This window comes from Pteropus vampyrus, unplaced genomic scaffold, assembly GCF_000151845.1.
Source record: "Pteropus vampyrus isolate Shadow unplaced genomic scaffold, Pvam_2.0 Scaffold269, whole genome shotgun sequence".
In the NCBI taxonomy this organism is placed as follows: domain Eukaryota; kingdom Metazoa; phylum Chordata; class Mammalia; order Chiroptera; family Pteropodidae; genus Pteropus; species Pteropus vampyrus.
The window spans coordinates 545073-561715 of NW_011889050.1; the positions used below are offsets into that span (position 1 = coordinate 545073).

Sequence of the window (16643 nt, forward strand, 5' to 3'; positions counted from 1 at the left end):
TAGACTGGGTCACCTGTAGCTCACTGGCATCTCTTAACAAGCTGTACTTCTCAGCACCCTAGGGGCCACACGCAGGATTGTTTCCTGAACCCACCATCCCTCTTCCACTTCTAGGGCCACACAGCTTGTGTAGTCACTTATATTTCTTGCTTCGCTTTTCCAAACAGATCAGGCTTTACAAGAGCCACGGCGGTAGCTCCTTTAAGGTCGGCCGCCTCTCTACCACACGGAACTAGACTCCTCTTCCTCTCACTGGGGACTGTCCTCTCCACAGTCAGAATTCGCCACGTATTAAGTGCTGCTTCCAACCAATCAGGAAGAAGTTATCCCAGACCTTTGAGGAGCATCCGCTTCCATCAATGATCTTCAAATCTTCTCCAGCGCCTCGCTTTGAGGGGCGAAGCCAACCACTGCAATGGCCAATCTGCTTCGGGGCCAGGTTTTTCGGGAACTGTGGAGCCCACCAATCAGGTAAGACAGCTGCGGGGAGGGGGCGTTTCTCATTGGTAAACGCTTCCGGAAAAGGGCCGGGCTTCAAGATAGAACAATACAATTTGATTGGCAGGCGTGATGTTGACAACTGGGGAAAGTCCACCTTCTCTAACAGAACCAGGCTGGGTCCCCGGAGTGGCGGTGACTGCAGCCAATTGGAGAGCAGACGCGCGGAAAGTTTGCTCAATGGGTGATGTCCGAGGGAGGCTGTCACTCAGGCGGCGGCGGCTGAGGCCGAGCTGAGACGTGGCTGTAGAAACGCCGCTGGCTGTTCAGGCCGTGAGTGCGGCAGCTGGGTCCCTTGAGCGTCCTCGTCCTAGTCGGGAACTTAGAACGGCGGGAGAAGTGGGCGCCGGCGGCTGCACCTCCATGACCGCGCGCTGGGCCGGCCGCTGATGGAACGCGCCAACCGTCCGGGGCCGCTGGCGCGGGCGCTGCTGTTGCCGCTGCTGCTGCTGGGGCTCGCGGCGCGGACTGTGGCCACGGGGCGCGCCCGCGACCTCCCCGCACGGTCTGCAGAGGCTGCGTTCGGCCTGGGGGCCGCGGCCGCTCCCACTTCGGCCGTGCGAGTGCCGGCAGCTGGGGCTGTGGCTGCGGCCGAGGTGACGGTTGAGGACGCCGAAGTGTTGCCGGTGGCTTCAGGCGAGCAGGAGCCGCGGGACCCGGAACCCGACAAAGAGGCCGAGCTACGGCCGCGTGGAAGGTGAGGGGCGCGGGCGGAGCGCCGGGGCCGCGGACCCCGGGAGGTGATTTGTTTAAGCTCGCACGCCGCGGAGGATCCAGGGACTAGAGACCCCCTTCGGTTGCAGCCTCTCGCCGGCATTGGACAGCTAGTGACCTAGGCGCGAGCGCGGGGTCGCCTTCCGGTCCCTCGGGCCCGCGACGGGCCTCGCTCCGCTCCCGGTGAGAGCAGCATTCTGGAAGGTGTCTTGGGGATGCTCTCAGAATGGAGCGCAGAGGTGGGAAAGAAACGTCACTTTCCCTCTTTGATTGTTTTCGGGCTTTATTCATATTCCAAGGAACTTTCTGCCTCCCCCCTCCCCCCTTTTCTTTCATGTAACACTTCTTGTCTGTACTGGTGCTACAGCTGTTTAGGTAAAGGACTTCGCAGAGAGATTTCTACGTATCCCTTTAACCACAACCTTGTAGTGCCCCCGGACCAGGGTTAATTTCAGTATGTCCCTTAACTGTTGCGGAACATCCGCATCAGAATCACTTGGGGATGCTGATTAACTATACAGTTTTTTAGGCCCCACCCCAAATTTACTGAATCAGACTTTCTCCGGGTGAGAACATGGAATCTGCAAGTTAACGAGCACACCAGACAATTCTTGAACACACCGAAGTTTAAGAACTATGGGTAGGTCCTTGAATTTTGGCAGTTTTGATAATGTAAAGGATTTACCATATAAACATTTAATGTAGAGCTGTCTTGGTTGAGTTGGTTAACCTTAAAAATCAAGATACATGTTTTAAAACACTTTTCAAAGTCGGGACACAAATGTAAGGAATTCTAATGGTCAGGTATTTTGTGAAGTTATCTTAGAACATCTGGGGAGAAAGTGATGTCTTATTTAACAGATTATAAAAGGAGCATTAGGTGAATTAAACCAGAGAAGGCTAGAATGCGAATTACAAAGTATTATAAGCTTATAATGTAGCATTTACTATATTATAACAAATAGATTTAATTTCCAGTTAAATATCAGAACCTTGATGTATATACCTAGAAATTTCTATAAATAGGATAAATACTAAAATTCTCTCGGCACCACTTTTTTAAAGTAGCAAATATTTGACAAAATTTTTATAAGTTTTGCTAATGAAAACATTCCTGGAAGAGTGGTTTGTTTATCTTAGAGAAACTTCCGAAGCACCTGCTTAAAGTAAGTTACATGAAGTAAGATGTTTCATTTTTCTTAGAATACAAATCCACTGCAGTAGGTACTTATTGACACTTATAAAGGATTTTAAGATGCCGTGGGGTTACAGAGGGTAGGCGATAGTCCTCACCCTCCCAGAGGAGCATGTACTAGTGAGAATTAAGTGAAGAGCTGCATAATGACATTACAGAGCAGAAGCAGTGCAAATCAAGTGCTAGCAGTATTTTGAGGTTTTTTTGGTGTTCAGTAGGTGGGATCCAGGGGGTGAGGTAGGTGAGGAAGATAAGCAAAAGCTGTGGCAAAATAAATTAGCTCCTGAAAAGTAGGTAGAATTGTAATGGGGTAGGCACGGGACTTGAGGAAACAGCAAGAGGCACAGAAGTTGGGAAGTGTGTTTAGGGAACATTTTGTTTGTGTACATCTGTGTGTGTTTGTGTACATCTGTGTGTGTGTGCACACATGCGCATAAGACCCACACGTATGTGAGAGACACAGAAATACGTACGGGTATGCTGGGCAGGAAAGAATAAAAGAGCCTAGAAAAATAGGTTGAGGCCAAATTGTAGGTATGTATCTTTACACCAGTAGCATGATCATCACTTGGGAACATGTTAGAAATCCAGAATCAGGCACCACTCAGACATACTGAATAAGTATCTCTGTTTTAACAAGATCACCATGTGCTTCACAGGCCCATTACAGCTTAAGAAGTGATGTGTAGAGTATCTCGAATGCCAGGCCTGATAAAGTTTGTGCTTAAGGAATATTTCTCTAGCAATACTATATACTGAAAACTTTGAGGTAAGGATACCACAAAGAGAGTGTTGTAGCAGTTCAGGTAAGAGGTTTCTTGTTCAGTGGATATAGATATAGGCTGTATTTGAGGTAGAATCTTGGTTCCTAGCAAATGAATCATTCCTCCTCCCTTGGCACTTTCATCCAGAGATTGAGACTGGCCAAAAGGTGAGAGCACACATGGGAAAACTGAGATGTAGGTGAGCAGGGAAGAAAAGACAAGGAAAGGGTTTGGTGATGGACATGGTGACTTGGAGGTCTGGGCAGGACATCGAAAGGGAAGTGTTTGGTAGGCAGGTAGGAATGAATGACTGAAGTTAGAGAACAGTTAGGGCGAATAGTTGAAGCTGTGAGGAGGCTCATGGTAAATCCTTAGGAAATGCCTTATATTTTAGAAAAGATAATCCAACAAAGGAGACAAGCAATACAGATGGCTAGGTTGGAGAGGTAGTGTGAAGACTGAGAAGAATGAAAGATTTGGTGGTGAGCACAATTAAAGAGTTTAAGTAAAGCAATGTAGAGAGTACTCAGATAGCAAGAGAGAGTTAAGGATCCATCCTTTTCAGCCCCACACCTTCCTTCCCTCACTGCTAGACCTGTGTGGGAGGCAGATTTTAGGACTATGGACCGCCGATCTTATTTATACGCTCAGAGTAGAGAGCCTATATAGACAGGTTAAAAAAGAAAAGAATGAAGAAGATGGTGAAGGTTGTTGGAGAAGATCTACTTCTTTCTCAGAAACAAGGTGAAAATACAAGAATTTTACATGGCAGAGAGTAAGTGATCTTTGGCAATCAGAATTGACTGAGAAGAGATAGGCCCAGGTTTAGGGGTCTGCCTTGTAACTTAAGATAGTGTGGAAAGTTTGAGAAACCTTAGGTAAGTAAATTGATTGTGTCAACAGGAGATAAATGTGCAATGTTTATAAAACTTTTTCTAAATGCTTTTAAAAAAAGTCAGAATAGCAATTCCATAATAATAGACCAATATCCTGTTTGTTTCAAGAAGGAAGATTAGGAGAACAGATTTGAATTAACCAAGCATTTATTACAAACAGCTGTGAAGAATTATGGTCCTTGCAAAACTTTAAGGGAGCTGGGGAATTAATATCTTCATTTTTGCATGTTTTCTTTTGATGCCCAAGAAGCAATGTGAGACTTGATAATTCTTTTTTTCTCTTGATGACATTTTTATTGGCTTAATTCTACATGCTTACTCTGCATCTCAAGCATGTGAATGAATAAACCATTTTTTTCTTTAAAAAGTAGCCAAAATAAATAAACATTACTCAACCATAAGAAAAGATGTAATAATGCCATTTGCAACATGGATGGATTTCGAGATAATCATGCTAAGCAAAATAAGCTAGACAGAAAACGTTGAAAACCACATGATATCACTTATGTGTGGGATATAAACCTAAAAGCAACAAACAGGACAAACAGAGACTCCTGGACATGGACAATAGATTAGTGGTTACCAGAGGGGAGCGGGGGGGGGGGGGGGGGGGGGGGGGGGGGGGGGGGGGGGGGGGGGGGGGGGGGAGGAAAAGAGGGAGGTAAATGGGATAAAGGGGTCAAATATGTGGTGACAGAAAGAAATCTATGGAAGGTGAACACTGTTAAATTGTACACCTGAAACTTACTGGGTATCATTAAACAATGTCACCAAAAAATAAATTTAAAAAATTAAGTAGCCAAAATAAATGTGTTTTTCTGATAGCAGTTTTGTCAGTGCTTCTTCTGTTACATATATTTAGTTGACATTTAAATGGGATGGTTACTATAGAAAGTTGGGAAGGAAGTCAAAATCTCACCTCATGTTAGGTTTTATACAAGTTAGCATAATTTATGAGTTACCAGTTTTCTGACTCTAACACAAGTACAATTTAGGGTGTTATTTGCAGTCCTTGTGATAGGATGGGCATCTTCATATTGAGTACATCTGACACTTTTCAGAAGTTATAAAGAACAATTTTATCTTAACAATCATGCTAATTTGTAAGGTATTCGTTTCCTTTTCCTCCGCCTCTAATTCCCTTGTAACAAAAGTATTACTGAATTTGATATTAATCAATGGTGTTTCATGAATTTGTGCACCTATAAACTGATTTTTTTCGGCAGGGGGATTTAATGAGGTAACATGAAAACTCAGCAAATGTAAGATGATTTAATTCCTCTTTGTTTTTCTCTCCATCCTTTTACAAATTGATTCGCTATGAATCAGTGGTACAGAAATCTGCTCCTCCTCAGGTTTTCAGATTCACAATCATGCTTTAAAAAAAAATGACCATTGAATAATAGAAGCTCAGAATACAGTGTTGAAAGGGAATTTAGTCATCTGTTCCCAACACTGCTCACTTTTCTGACTTCTGACTTTTAAAGTTAACTAAAACTCACATTTAAAGAACTTATGCATAACTTTCAAGGCAAGTTGTAAGCCAAAATAAACATACTTTAGATCTTTCTGTCTACAATTGTATTTTTAGCTGAATTGACACTTGAATTCTAGATATGCTATGTGACAAGATTGAGGGAACTGTGTAATTTGAACTCAGCAGCCTTTACACTGTAAGGCATTTTGCAAAAGGGAACTTATCTTTATCAGCTGCTGTGAGCTGTAGTTTGGACATGGCTCTTCATTTTCTAAATATTGCCTGGGAACTCCTTTTTTTTTTTTTGGTAAATGAGGAGCTGCCTGTATATTTTAATTACAAAATTAATCAAAATACAAAGATGAAAACTTGTAGGTTACAGAATAAATGCGAGAGAAGATTAATTTTTTTCACCCTGTTCTATGTATAAATAACCATTTTGATTAAAAATGTTTCATAGCATAAAGGAGAAAAAGTGCTTCCAGAAATATTTTAATCTGGTAGAAAAAGGACACCTATCATGACATTATCATGTCTACAATATTGAAAATTTAGGTTGTATTTCTTTAAGGTCTATTTGATAAGTCAAAGTTATATAGTTGGTAACTTTTGACGTTATATTTGTTTTGATTCTGGGCATGGCTAGTCTTGTGATATGTTTAAATGAAGGTTTGATTTGAAGATTTACTTAGTAGGTGGGGACTGAAAAGTAAAGTCCAATTAGTACAAGTTTGTTTTTGAATGAGAACATGTGCTTCCGAATTGATTGAGGGCATATGTTTAAGGAGGGGATTCTTGGCTACATCAAAAAAAGCAGATTTAACCAAATTTTTAATTTTGTAGAGTCCCCACCCCCGCCCCAAAGAAAATGTGAACCTTTAAAATAAGCAGTTGGTAACTTTCTACTTTAATTTCTACTTTAATTTCTACTTTTTTAATGTAGAAATTATTCAATTGATATATTGTTCTCTTGTTGCCAGCTTCTCTTCCACATGGGAAGTTTCTACAGGCAGTAAGGACTTTTAACATGACTGTGATGAAGGAATTCAGAGGCTGATAATCTTCATTGTAAATAGGCAGGTATTCTGGATAACTTAAATCAGAGCAAACAGGTTTTTTAAATTGGGTGTTCATTGTGGAATAAGGTCATTTTTGCTCAGGCGAGGGCATAATCTGAGCAATAACAGGATAATTGGGGTCTTGAGATTTCTGGAAGGAGTAAAACCTGCACATTATAGTACTATAGTAGTTGCCATTTACATAAATTTACAATTAACAGAATGATAGAATTTGTGTTAGAAAACCTAAATTCATGCTTCAAAAATTTTGTTCAAAACCTCTTATTTGGTGTATGACCTTAGGCAAGTTACATATTTTTACATCTTTATATTTTTTGTTTTTATTTTGTTTGAGTAATAGTGTCTGTCCTAGCAATACTTACTGATTCAACAAACATTAATTACATTTATTAGGGGTTAGACACTGTTAGGTGCTGAAGGTAGCTAAATGGACCACTGGGCTTGCCCTTGAACCCTCAGTCTGACGGGGAGATATTTGTGTTAAAGAATTAACTATACTAGAATGGAAAATAAGTGACATTAGAGTAGTATGAGAGTGAAAAGAATGTCGAATGAGCAAGTCCTTCAGTGTAATGTGTCAAGGACAGCCTAGGCAACAAGAATGAGTCAGGGCACAGAGCAGTGGTTCCCAAGCCAGGGCTTTTGGACCTCTGTGGACCTGCAAAAGTAAAAATGGGCATCTATGAGATATCAGTATTTTTTTAAATAATTTAATGGAAATTGGACATTCATTGAGGAGAAGGCTAATTTTTAAAAAGTCAAATTTCTTTGAGCTAGAATTATATCAAATTTAATATAGTAATTTTAGCTCATTCTTTCCAGAAGTCTTGAATATTTTGATTGATACTTAAATATTTCCCCTAGAGATGGGAGAATTCATTAGAAGTGGTGTTTATTGGGTAAATGAAATCATTTACGATGTGAGACAAAAAAATAAATTAACAAGGGAACTTTGTTGAAAAGATTTGAAACGTGTGTGTGTGTGTGTGTGTGTGTGTGTGTGTGTGTGTGTGGCCACAGTGTGGTGAGGGATTATGCCAAATTATGAAAGCCTTTACATGCCATACGAAGCAGTTTTGCCTTTATGTGGTGGGCATAAGGAGCATCAGAAGTGTGTCACATCTCTTTTCTAGAAACAAAACTGTTGGAAATGCAGAAAGGAAAGAGACCAGAAGCATGGAAATATGTCAGAAAGGCTTTTGCAGGTGTTCTGATGAGAAATGAGAATCTATTCTAGGACAAGGGCAGTAGTGGTAATGAAGAAGAAAAAGATTTGAAAGAACCTTCAGTAATAGAATCAAGAGTACATGACTGTTGTCTAAACGCACAGTGCGAAGGAGAAGTTAGAGTTGATGTCTGATTTAAATGTTAAGTGACAGGGTGGATGGAGAAATATGTATAGAGAAATTGAGTTTCTGTAAACTTTGTGGCGAATAACAAGAATGTCCTGCTGAAAATGGGGAACCAGGGTTGGAAGAGAGATGAACTGTAAATACCATATAGGTTTGGAGCTGTCACATTACAGATCAAGGTGAAGCTGCAGGCTTTGGTGAAAGCTAGAACTCCGTGGCCTACTCGTTAGTGGTTGAGAGCGGTAAGAGTGATAGGTGAGGATGGGGTGGTAGGGACAGGTCTTGCGGAAGCCAGGGAAGGAGGAATGCCCCACACGAGGAGCCAGACATTGTTTCAGCTGCTGCTGCGAGGACAAAGCCAATTAGGACAAATCATTAGGAGCAGGTCATTGACAACCTTTTTGAGAGGAGCTTCAAAGACTCGGGTATGGGTGAATGAGCAAGGTGTAAGTGAGAGACAGAAGTTTCAAGAGTGTTTTCTGATAGTTGATCAATAGGCCTTCTTCGTTCAGCTAATACATTATTATTTTTTTACTCTTTGAGGTAAACCAGTGTTGCCAAATTGGCCTTATCATGAGACTCACCTGGGGTACTTGGTGAGCTGCATTCTCTCAAGGCCCCCTGTGGGATGGGACCTTTATGGGTTTTTAACAAGCACTCCAGATGATTTCTATGATCAGGTGTATTTGAGTTATGCCTTGCTAGGTGAAATAGCCACACAGGCATACTTCAGAGGTTTTGCGGGTTAGGTTCCAGATCACCGTAATAAAATGGATATTACAATAAAGCAAGTTGTAATTTTTTTGATAGTGAGAGGTCTTGCCTTCAATTTGTGAAAAATGCAATACCTGTGAAGCGCAATAAAAGGAGATGTGTCTGTAATTTACCTAGGAAAAAGCAAGTTGAATGAAAAAGCCATGAGGAGAATAAGAGCAGAGCCTTGGGATGTACCCCATATGATAGGCTTTCAGTAAAAGAATAGTTACGTATTAAACTCCAAATTATTTATTAAGATGTTCTTAGTGCATATAATAAATTATAATACATATATATATATAATACATTGTAATAAATGGAATGCCTAGAATAATAAATGAACAGTGGTGGTTCTGAATTTAAAAAAAAAATAGTATCTGAAGTGGTCTTAATTTTTCATGGGTTAACACACTGTTTGCTTATACTAAATTTTATTTCAACTAGATTTTTTTTTATTCAACCAATTATTTGTGGTTAATGATTATTAAACAGAAGAATTAGACATTTTTACAGTGGAGCTGGGAAAGGGTTAACTTGGCTCTGAATGAACCCTGGATCTCTGAAATTATATTCTATTGTTTTTATTTGTAAAGTGACACATTTAAGATAAGAATTTTATAACCTTCATTATAAAATAATTTTCTTACTTGAGGCATCTTTCTCTTTCTCCAACTCCCAGTGGATTTCTTTAGAAAGCAGGATAATATGTGGGGAAGGGAGTTGAGTTGTTTCTTTTCTTTTGGTTTGTTGTCTAAAATTGCTAGAGTTTATGGTGTGGCAAAATTTTTTATTTTCACAAAATAGACTAAGGGTTACCACTTGAAAAATTCAAAATGAGAATTGATGTGTGGTTTGGGAACTAAATTAATAATTGTATTTATTAATTTGATAAGTTCATTTGATAAGTTTATTCATTTGATAAATTCTTTGAAAGGTTGCAAATGAGTTTACTTGAACTGTTTTGGTCAACTTGTAGATTTACTTTGAATTTGTATACATTGTATATCAAGTGAGATAGAAAAGATAAAAGTTGTATTTATCCTAACCAGGAACATAAATATATGTACTTGGAGTCTGCATTATCTCTGAAGCAGACAAATATGCCTAACAAATTCCTTGAACAACTGTACAGCACATTCTTTCATTCAACAAAAGTTTACTGAGAGCGTGTTATGTATATGGGGATTGTGTTCCAAACAGAAGGAACAGTAGCTGCAAAGTTCCTTCGGGAAAATCATGCATGGTGTGTTTAAGGAATTGGGGGAGTCAGTATGAAGGGATTAATTTTGGATACCTAGACTTTGAGAAGTCTCTTAGACAATCTAAATCTGGTAAGCAGTCAGATATGTAAGTAAGTCTAGAGTTTAGGGAGAGGCCTGGAACTAGAGATAAAAATTTGGGAGTTGCCAATGTATAGATGATATTTTAAGCTATGAGACTGGATGAAACCAACAAAGTATATGTAGGTAGGGAATATTTTAAGAGATAAGGAGAAATGAGGAGGAACCAGAAAATGCAACTGAGAAGGCGTAGGATGGAAGAAGAAAAAAAAATCAGGGGAGTTTAGTGTCTTGGAACCACGTGAAGAGTGTGTTTTCTGGAGGGCAAGAGAAGTAGCTGCTCAGGTGCTGTTAGATGGTCAAGTGAACTGAGACCAGACCACAGAAATTTTCAATGTGAAGGTCATTGGTGACTCCAGTAAGAACCTTTTCAGTGGAGTGGTAGAGGCACAAACTTGACTGGAAATAGTTCAAGACAAAGGGAGGAGAGGATTTGGAGACAGAGTATATAACAATTCTTTCAAGGAATTTTGTTCTAAAGTGGGCAAGGAATTAATTGGAAGCTGGAGGGGGAAGAGTGGTTGATTCTATTTAATCTTGGTTGGTTTTTAAGTTTGGGGAAATAATAGCAGATTTGAATACTGAGGGGAACACTCTGGTAAAGAGGGAATATTGTGAGAGCAAGAGGAGAGATCTGCAGGAGTGAGTCCTGATGTGTGCTTGAGGGAGAGATCGTCTAAGTGGAAGTGTGGTGGTGAATGGGAATGTGGACTGTTCACCTGCAGTAACAGGGCAGAAGGGAGACTACATGGGTCCATCCAGGTGCTGACAAATAGATGTGATGATGGGCAACAATCTCATTTGATTGTTTGTTTTCCTCAGAGAAATAGGTAGCACAGTCTCTGAGATGCGTGAGCTTGGAAGAGCTGGTGTCAGAAGTTTGTGGAGAAGGGTGAAGTGAATAGTTAACCCAGGACATTGAGTGAGTGGATAGACTAGGGAAGTGTTATTCGATTGTTTAGCATCATTAATGCCCTTTTGTGGTTGGTGGTTGTAGTGAGACCAGTCAGCATGGCTATGTTTTTCTTCAGCTGTATTCAACTGCACAGATGCAAGAATGAGAAAGGCAGAAAGTTAAATTTAATCAGCATTGGAGTTCCTCCAGTCAAGTATAACATGTGAGAGAAGGTGCAAAGAAGGAAGTGCTTAAAATGAAGGACTATGGAATTGAAACTGAATGAGAAAGAAGTGAAGGCATAGTAGTATTGAAGATCAGGGTAAAGGTGATAGGATCAATGGCTTTTAGGTTCTGGTGGGGTCAGAGGTTTGTTTGCAGTCAAGGAAGCAGAGGAAATGAGCTGGAAAGAAGGGCTGGCGGCTGGGGTTGGGGGGATGCTTAAAATTTCAGTGGGACAGGGAAGTTGTGATTTGTAATGACAAGAGCTAGGGTCTGACCATGAAGGTGGCTGAAGCAAGGTAGACAGATCATGAAAACCCAAAGAACTTAATAGTAACAGTAAACTAGGAGCTAAAATCCTCAAGGAATGGGGCAAGTGACCCAAGGATAAGTAGACAATTACTAGGAGGGGTAATATGTGGGACCATCCGATCTTGAGAACTTTTAGAGAGGAGAGAAAAAACAAGGTCCAGGGAGTACACTTACCCCGTCACTAGGCCCACTGGTCAAGAGTTATGGAGAAACGATTCTTGAATTGAAGCAATGGTCTCAAGGAGAGTCAGATTTCTGTTAGAGAAAGAAGGAAAGTGAACATTCACGGAAGACTTCAGGAATTGGGGAAAGGTAGAAGAGGATAGAGCAGGGACTGTTGAGTTCTTTGTGGGGATTAGAGTGTGGGAATAAAGGGTAACCTAGGAATCTGGGACTTTTCATAAGTGTCATAAATGGTTAAAGGACATAGTACAATTTTTTTGGAAGGCTAAAGACAGTGGTGGCAAGACAGTAAGTTGTGAGGAGGCGGGGCCCACTTCTCTCCTACAGATAGAGGCCTGTGGAGGGGTATAAGGAGCGAGTCTTAGATGCCTTTTACACTTTGTCCTATTTTTATTTTTATCTTATTTACTTATTTATTTTAATATTTAAATTTACAGATCATTAGTGATTATCAGCACTTTAGATGGGCGAATTGCTGCCTTGGATCCTGAAAATCATGGTAAAAAGCAGTGGGATTTGGACGTGGGATCTGGTTCCTTGGTTTCATCCAGCCTTAGCAAACCAGAGGTAAGAATTTTTTGTTATTTGTTGACTGGACAACTAGTTATAATGAGGAATTGCTGATATTAATAGTATGTTTTTGCTTGTAGACTGGGGCTCAGGGCCACGTTGCCTAGGTATGACACCTGTGTGCCTCTTACAAACTATGTCACCTTAGGGCAATTACTTTTCTGTTCCTCATTTCCCCTCCTGCAGTGAGGTAGGTAATATAGCCTACTTCTTAGGATTATTTGAGGGCATTCAATTATTTAATCATATTAAAGAGCGACTGAGGATACTCTCTGCTGTATCAGTATATATAGCTCATGTGAGCTATAACATGATCATTTGTTATTATCACTAATAATAAGTAGTTCCAAAATAATAAAACAAATATAAGTAACTGTGTTTTAATAGTTAGAAATACATGCTGCAAAACCTCATAAATGATTCTCTACATTTTCCCTCAAGTGTACACACTTATTATAAGCACAATTCATCTGAAATTTTCTTGGAATGTAATTTTAGACAAATTTGATTATTTGCAGAAAAGAGTTTTGCTTCCAAAACTACTCTGCCACGTGACTCCAGCACTTGGGCTTAGCCCCTCAGAGCTTTAGTATCTTCATCAGGAAAGTCAGAACACTGCCTACCTTGATGAGGTTAGGGGAGCGGGTAGATGAGGGAAGTTTATTTTCCTTGTCTTTAGTCTTGACCCTGATAGATTAAGTCTCTCTCCTTTTCTGGAGCTTTATTCTCTTGTTTAAATCATTTAAAGTAAGTGCCTCTTTTGCATTGTGACTGCTGACATGGAAGCAGTCACCTGTTTTCCAGAATTCCTTCAGCTTCTACCTTATTAAGTTGCTTCTGTGGGACACTGTGTAAGGCACTCTGATTTTCTGTCACTATCAGCCTTTCCCTTTCAAAAAGCTTCTTTTCTGATTGGAAAAGGATGAAACTTAACATGAGGGGCTTGAGAATGATCTGATTAGTGGTGACTGAATTTTCTGATGGGAAAACTACTAAGTGATCCACCTGCTCTCCAGTAAACCTAGCCTGGATTTTTTTCTGGAGCACCAACGCAGGTACTTAGGGAGATGGCATTGCCCAACCTCCACGTCTGCTGTGTGCTAAGCCCTGACTAGACTTTCAGAGGGCCTACTGTTCGTCAGACAGCACACTGAAAATATCTTTTGAGAAGAGTGACCTTCTGTTGTATTGTGAATTATTAATACAAATAGCAATTTGATTATAAATTACATTAAAAAATTTGAATCAGTTATAATATTCAGACAATGACTACTCAAGCTAAACATTCATTTACCTGTATTTTGTGGGGATTATGCTTGGGCATGCATGTTTTGCTTTATTTTTAAACTAGACATAAAAGACGATCAGCAAAATCAGAAGATTGTAAGCTGTTTACATCTGAGGTAATATTACAGTGTGTTGTAGTGGTGCAAAGCATGTGTGTGTTTGCAAACTAGAATATACACATGCACAAATGATAAATTGCATGGGATGACAGAGTAGACTGCAAATAGTTCTAATAACGAGTGCCATTGAGTGTGTTGAAATTATAAGCAGCTAATCATACTTGAAGGTTTTCTTATAACTAGCAATTATATTAGCTGGGCTTTTAAATTAATTTTTAAAAAATTTCAGTATAGTTGGTATGGAATATTATATTAGTTTCAGGTGTACAATATAGTGGTTCAGCATTTTTATACCTTACAATGTGACCACCCCTCTAATTCTAGTAATCATCTGTCACTGAAAACTTACCACAGTATTACTGACTATATTACGCTTTACCTTTTTCACCCATTCCCTACTTCCTTGGCCGTCTGATAACCATTCTTTGATCTCTGTTTCTATAAGTCTGTTTTTATTTTGTTGTGTTTGCTCATTGTTCGTTTGTTTTTAAGATTCGCATTTAAGTGAAACCATACAGTATTTGTCTTTTTCTGTCTGACTTATTTCACTTAGAATAATACCCTCTAGTTCCATCGATATTGTTGCAAATGGCAAGATTTCATCTTTTATTGCCGAGCAATATTTCATTGTATATATGTACCACATCTTTATCCAATTATCTATCAATAGACACCTATGCTGCTTACGTATCTTGGCTATTGTAAATAATGCTGCAATGAACATAAGGGTGTATATGTCTTCTTGAATTAGTGTTTTTGTTTTCTTCGGATAAGTGTCCAGAAGTAGAATTAATGGATCGTGTGGTAGATCTAGTTTTACTTTTTTGAGGAATCTCCGGACTATTTGCATAGTGGCTGCACCAATTTGCAGTCCCACCAGCAGTGCATGAAGGTCCTTTTTCTCCACATCCTCACCAACACGTGTTATTTGTTGACTTTTTGATAATAACCATTCTGACAGGTGTGAGGTGATATCTCACTGTGGTCTTGATTTGCATTTCCCTGATGATTAGTGACATTGAGCATCTTTTCATATGTCTGTTGGCCATCCGTATGTCCTCTTTAGAGAAATGTCTTTTCATGTCTTCTGCCCATTTTTTGACCAGAGTGTTTATTTTTTTGTTATTGAGTTGTATGAGTTCCTTATGTGTTTTAGATATCAACTCCTAATCTGATGTATTATTTGCAAATATATTCTCTCATTCAGTAGGTTGTCTTTGTTATGGTTTTCTTCACTGTGCAAAAGCCATTTAGTTTGATGAAGTCCCATTTGTTTAATTTGCTTTTTATTTCCCTTGCTCAAGAAGACATATCCAAAAAGATGTTACTCAGACTGATGTCAAATAGCTTACTACCTTTATTTTCTTCCAGGAGAAAATTTTTATGGTTTCAGCTCTTACATTTAAGTCTTTAATTTATTTTGAGTTTATATTTGTGTACGGTCTAAGAGAGTGGTCCAGTTTCATTTTTTTGCATGTATCCAGTTTTCCCAACTGGAAAAAAGTTGAAGAGACTGTCATTTCTCTATTGCATATTTTTGCCTCCTGTGTCATAGATTAATTGACCATATTAAGTGAGGGTTTATTTTGGGGCTCTCTATTGTGTTCCATTGATCTGTATGTCTGTTTTTATGCTAGTACCATCCCATTTTATTATAGCTCTGTAGAATAGTTTGAAATCAGAGAGCATGATGCTTCCAACTTTGTTCTTTCTCAAAATCACTTTGGCTATTTGTGGTCTTTATGAGTCCATTTAAATTTTAATATTGTTTGTTTTAGTTCTGAGAAGAATGCCATTGGTGTTTTGATAGGGATCACATTGAATCTATAGATTGCTTTGGATAGTATGGTCATTTTAACAATATTAAACCTCTTCCCTTTTTTCTTCAATGTCTTATATTTCTCAGTACAGATCTTTGATCTCCTTGGTTAAATTTATTCCTAAGTATTTTATCTTTTTTTTAATGCAGTTATAACTGGGATTGTTTTCTCAATTTCTCCTGCTGATCATTCATTATTAGTGTATAGAAATGTGACAGATTTCTGTATATATTAATTTTGTATCCTGCTACTTTACTGAATTTGTTTATTCTATTTGTTTGATGGATTCTTTCAGTTGTTCTATATAACTATCAAGTCATCTGCAAATAGTGGCAGTTTTACTTCTTCCTTTCCAATTTGGTCGCTTTTATTTATTTACTTATCTATCTATCTATCTATCTATCTATCTATCTATCTATCTATCTATCTATTTATTTTGCTGATTGCTGTGCCTTGGACTTCCCATATTATCTTGAATAATAGGGGTGAGAGTGGGCATCCTTGTATTATCTTGAATAATAGTGGTGAGAGTGGGCATCTTTGTATTGTTCCTGATCTTAGAGGAAAATCTTTCAACTTTTCATTATTGTGTATATTAACTGTAGACTTGTCATATATAACCTTTATCATGTTGAGGCAGGTTCCTTGTATACCCACTTTATTGAGAGCTTTTATCATAAATTGATGTTGAATTTTGTCAAATGCTTTTTCTACATCTATTGAGATGATAAATATGATTTTTATTCTTGGTTTTGTTGATTTGATGAATGACATTAATTGTTTTGCAGATGTTAAACCACCCTTGTACCCTCAGTATAAATCCCACTTGGTTATGGTGTATAATCATTTTAATTTATTGTTGAATTCAGTTTGCTGGTATTTTGTTGAGAGTTTTTGCATCTATGTTTATCAGGGATATTGGCCTGTGATATTCTCTTTTTGTGGTGTCTTTGATTTTGATATCAGTGTAATGCTGATCTCATAGAATGAATTTGGAAGCATTCCTTCCTCTTCACTTTTTGGAAATTTGAGAAGTGTAGGTATTAATTCTTCTTTAAATGTATAGTAGAATTCATCTGTGATACTGTCTGCCCTTGGGCTTTTTTTTGTTGGGAGTTTTTTAAATCACTCCTTCAATTTCATTGCTAGTAAACAGTCTCTTCA

At 38.9% G+C, this 16643-nt stretch overlaps 1 protein-coding gene across 4 annotated transcripts in view; it reads left to right on the forward strand.

Annotated features, from left to right (window-relative positions):
• The first annotated feature begins 589 nt into the window (after positions 1 to 589).
• The window catches only part of EIF2AK3 (eukaryotic translation initiation factor 2 alpha kinase 3), a 69448-nt gene continuing 53394 nt past the window's right edge, over positions 590 to 16643 (forward strand). The window contains exons 1-2 of one of the 4 annotated variants that reach the window (XM_011375267.2): positions 590 to 1195; positions 12121 to 12250. In XM_011375267.2, the coding sequence (XP_011373569.1) occupies positions 888 to 1195; positions 12121 to 12250 (438 nt within the window). In that variant the 5' untranslated portion in view covers positions 590 to 887. Of the gene's footprint in view, positions 1196 to 1431; positions 1452 to 1833; positions 1853 to 12120; positions 12251 to 16643 lie in introns of those variants that run through there. The other 3 variants (XM_023520502.1, XM_011375268.2, XM_011375269.2) reach the window with 3 other exon arrangements.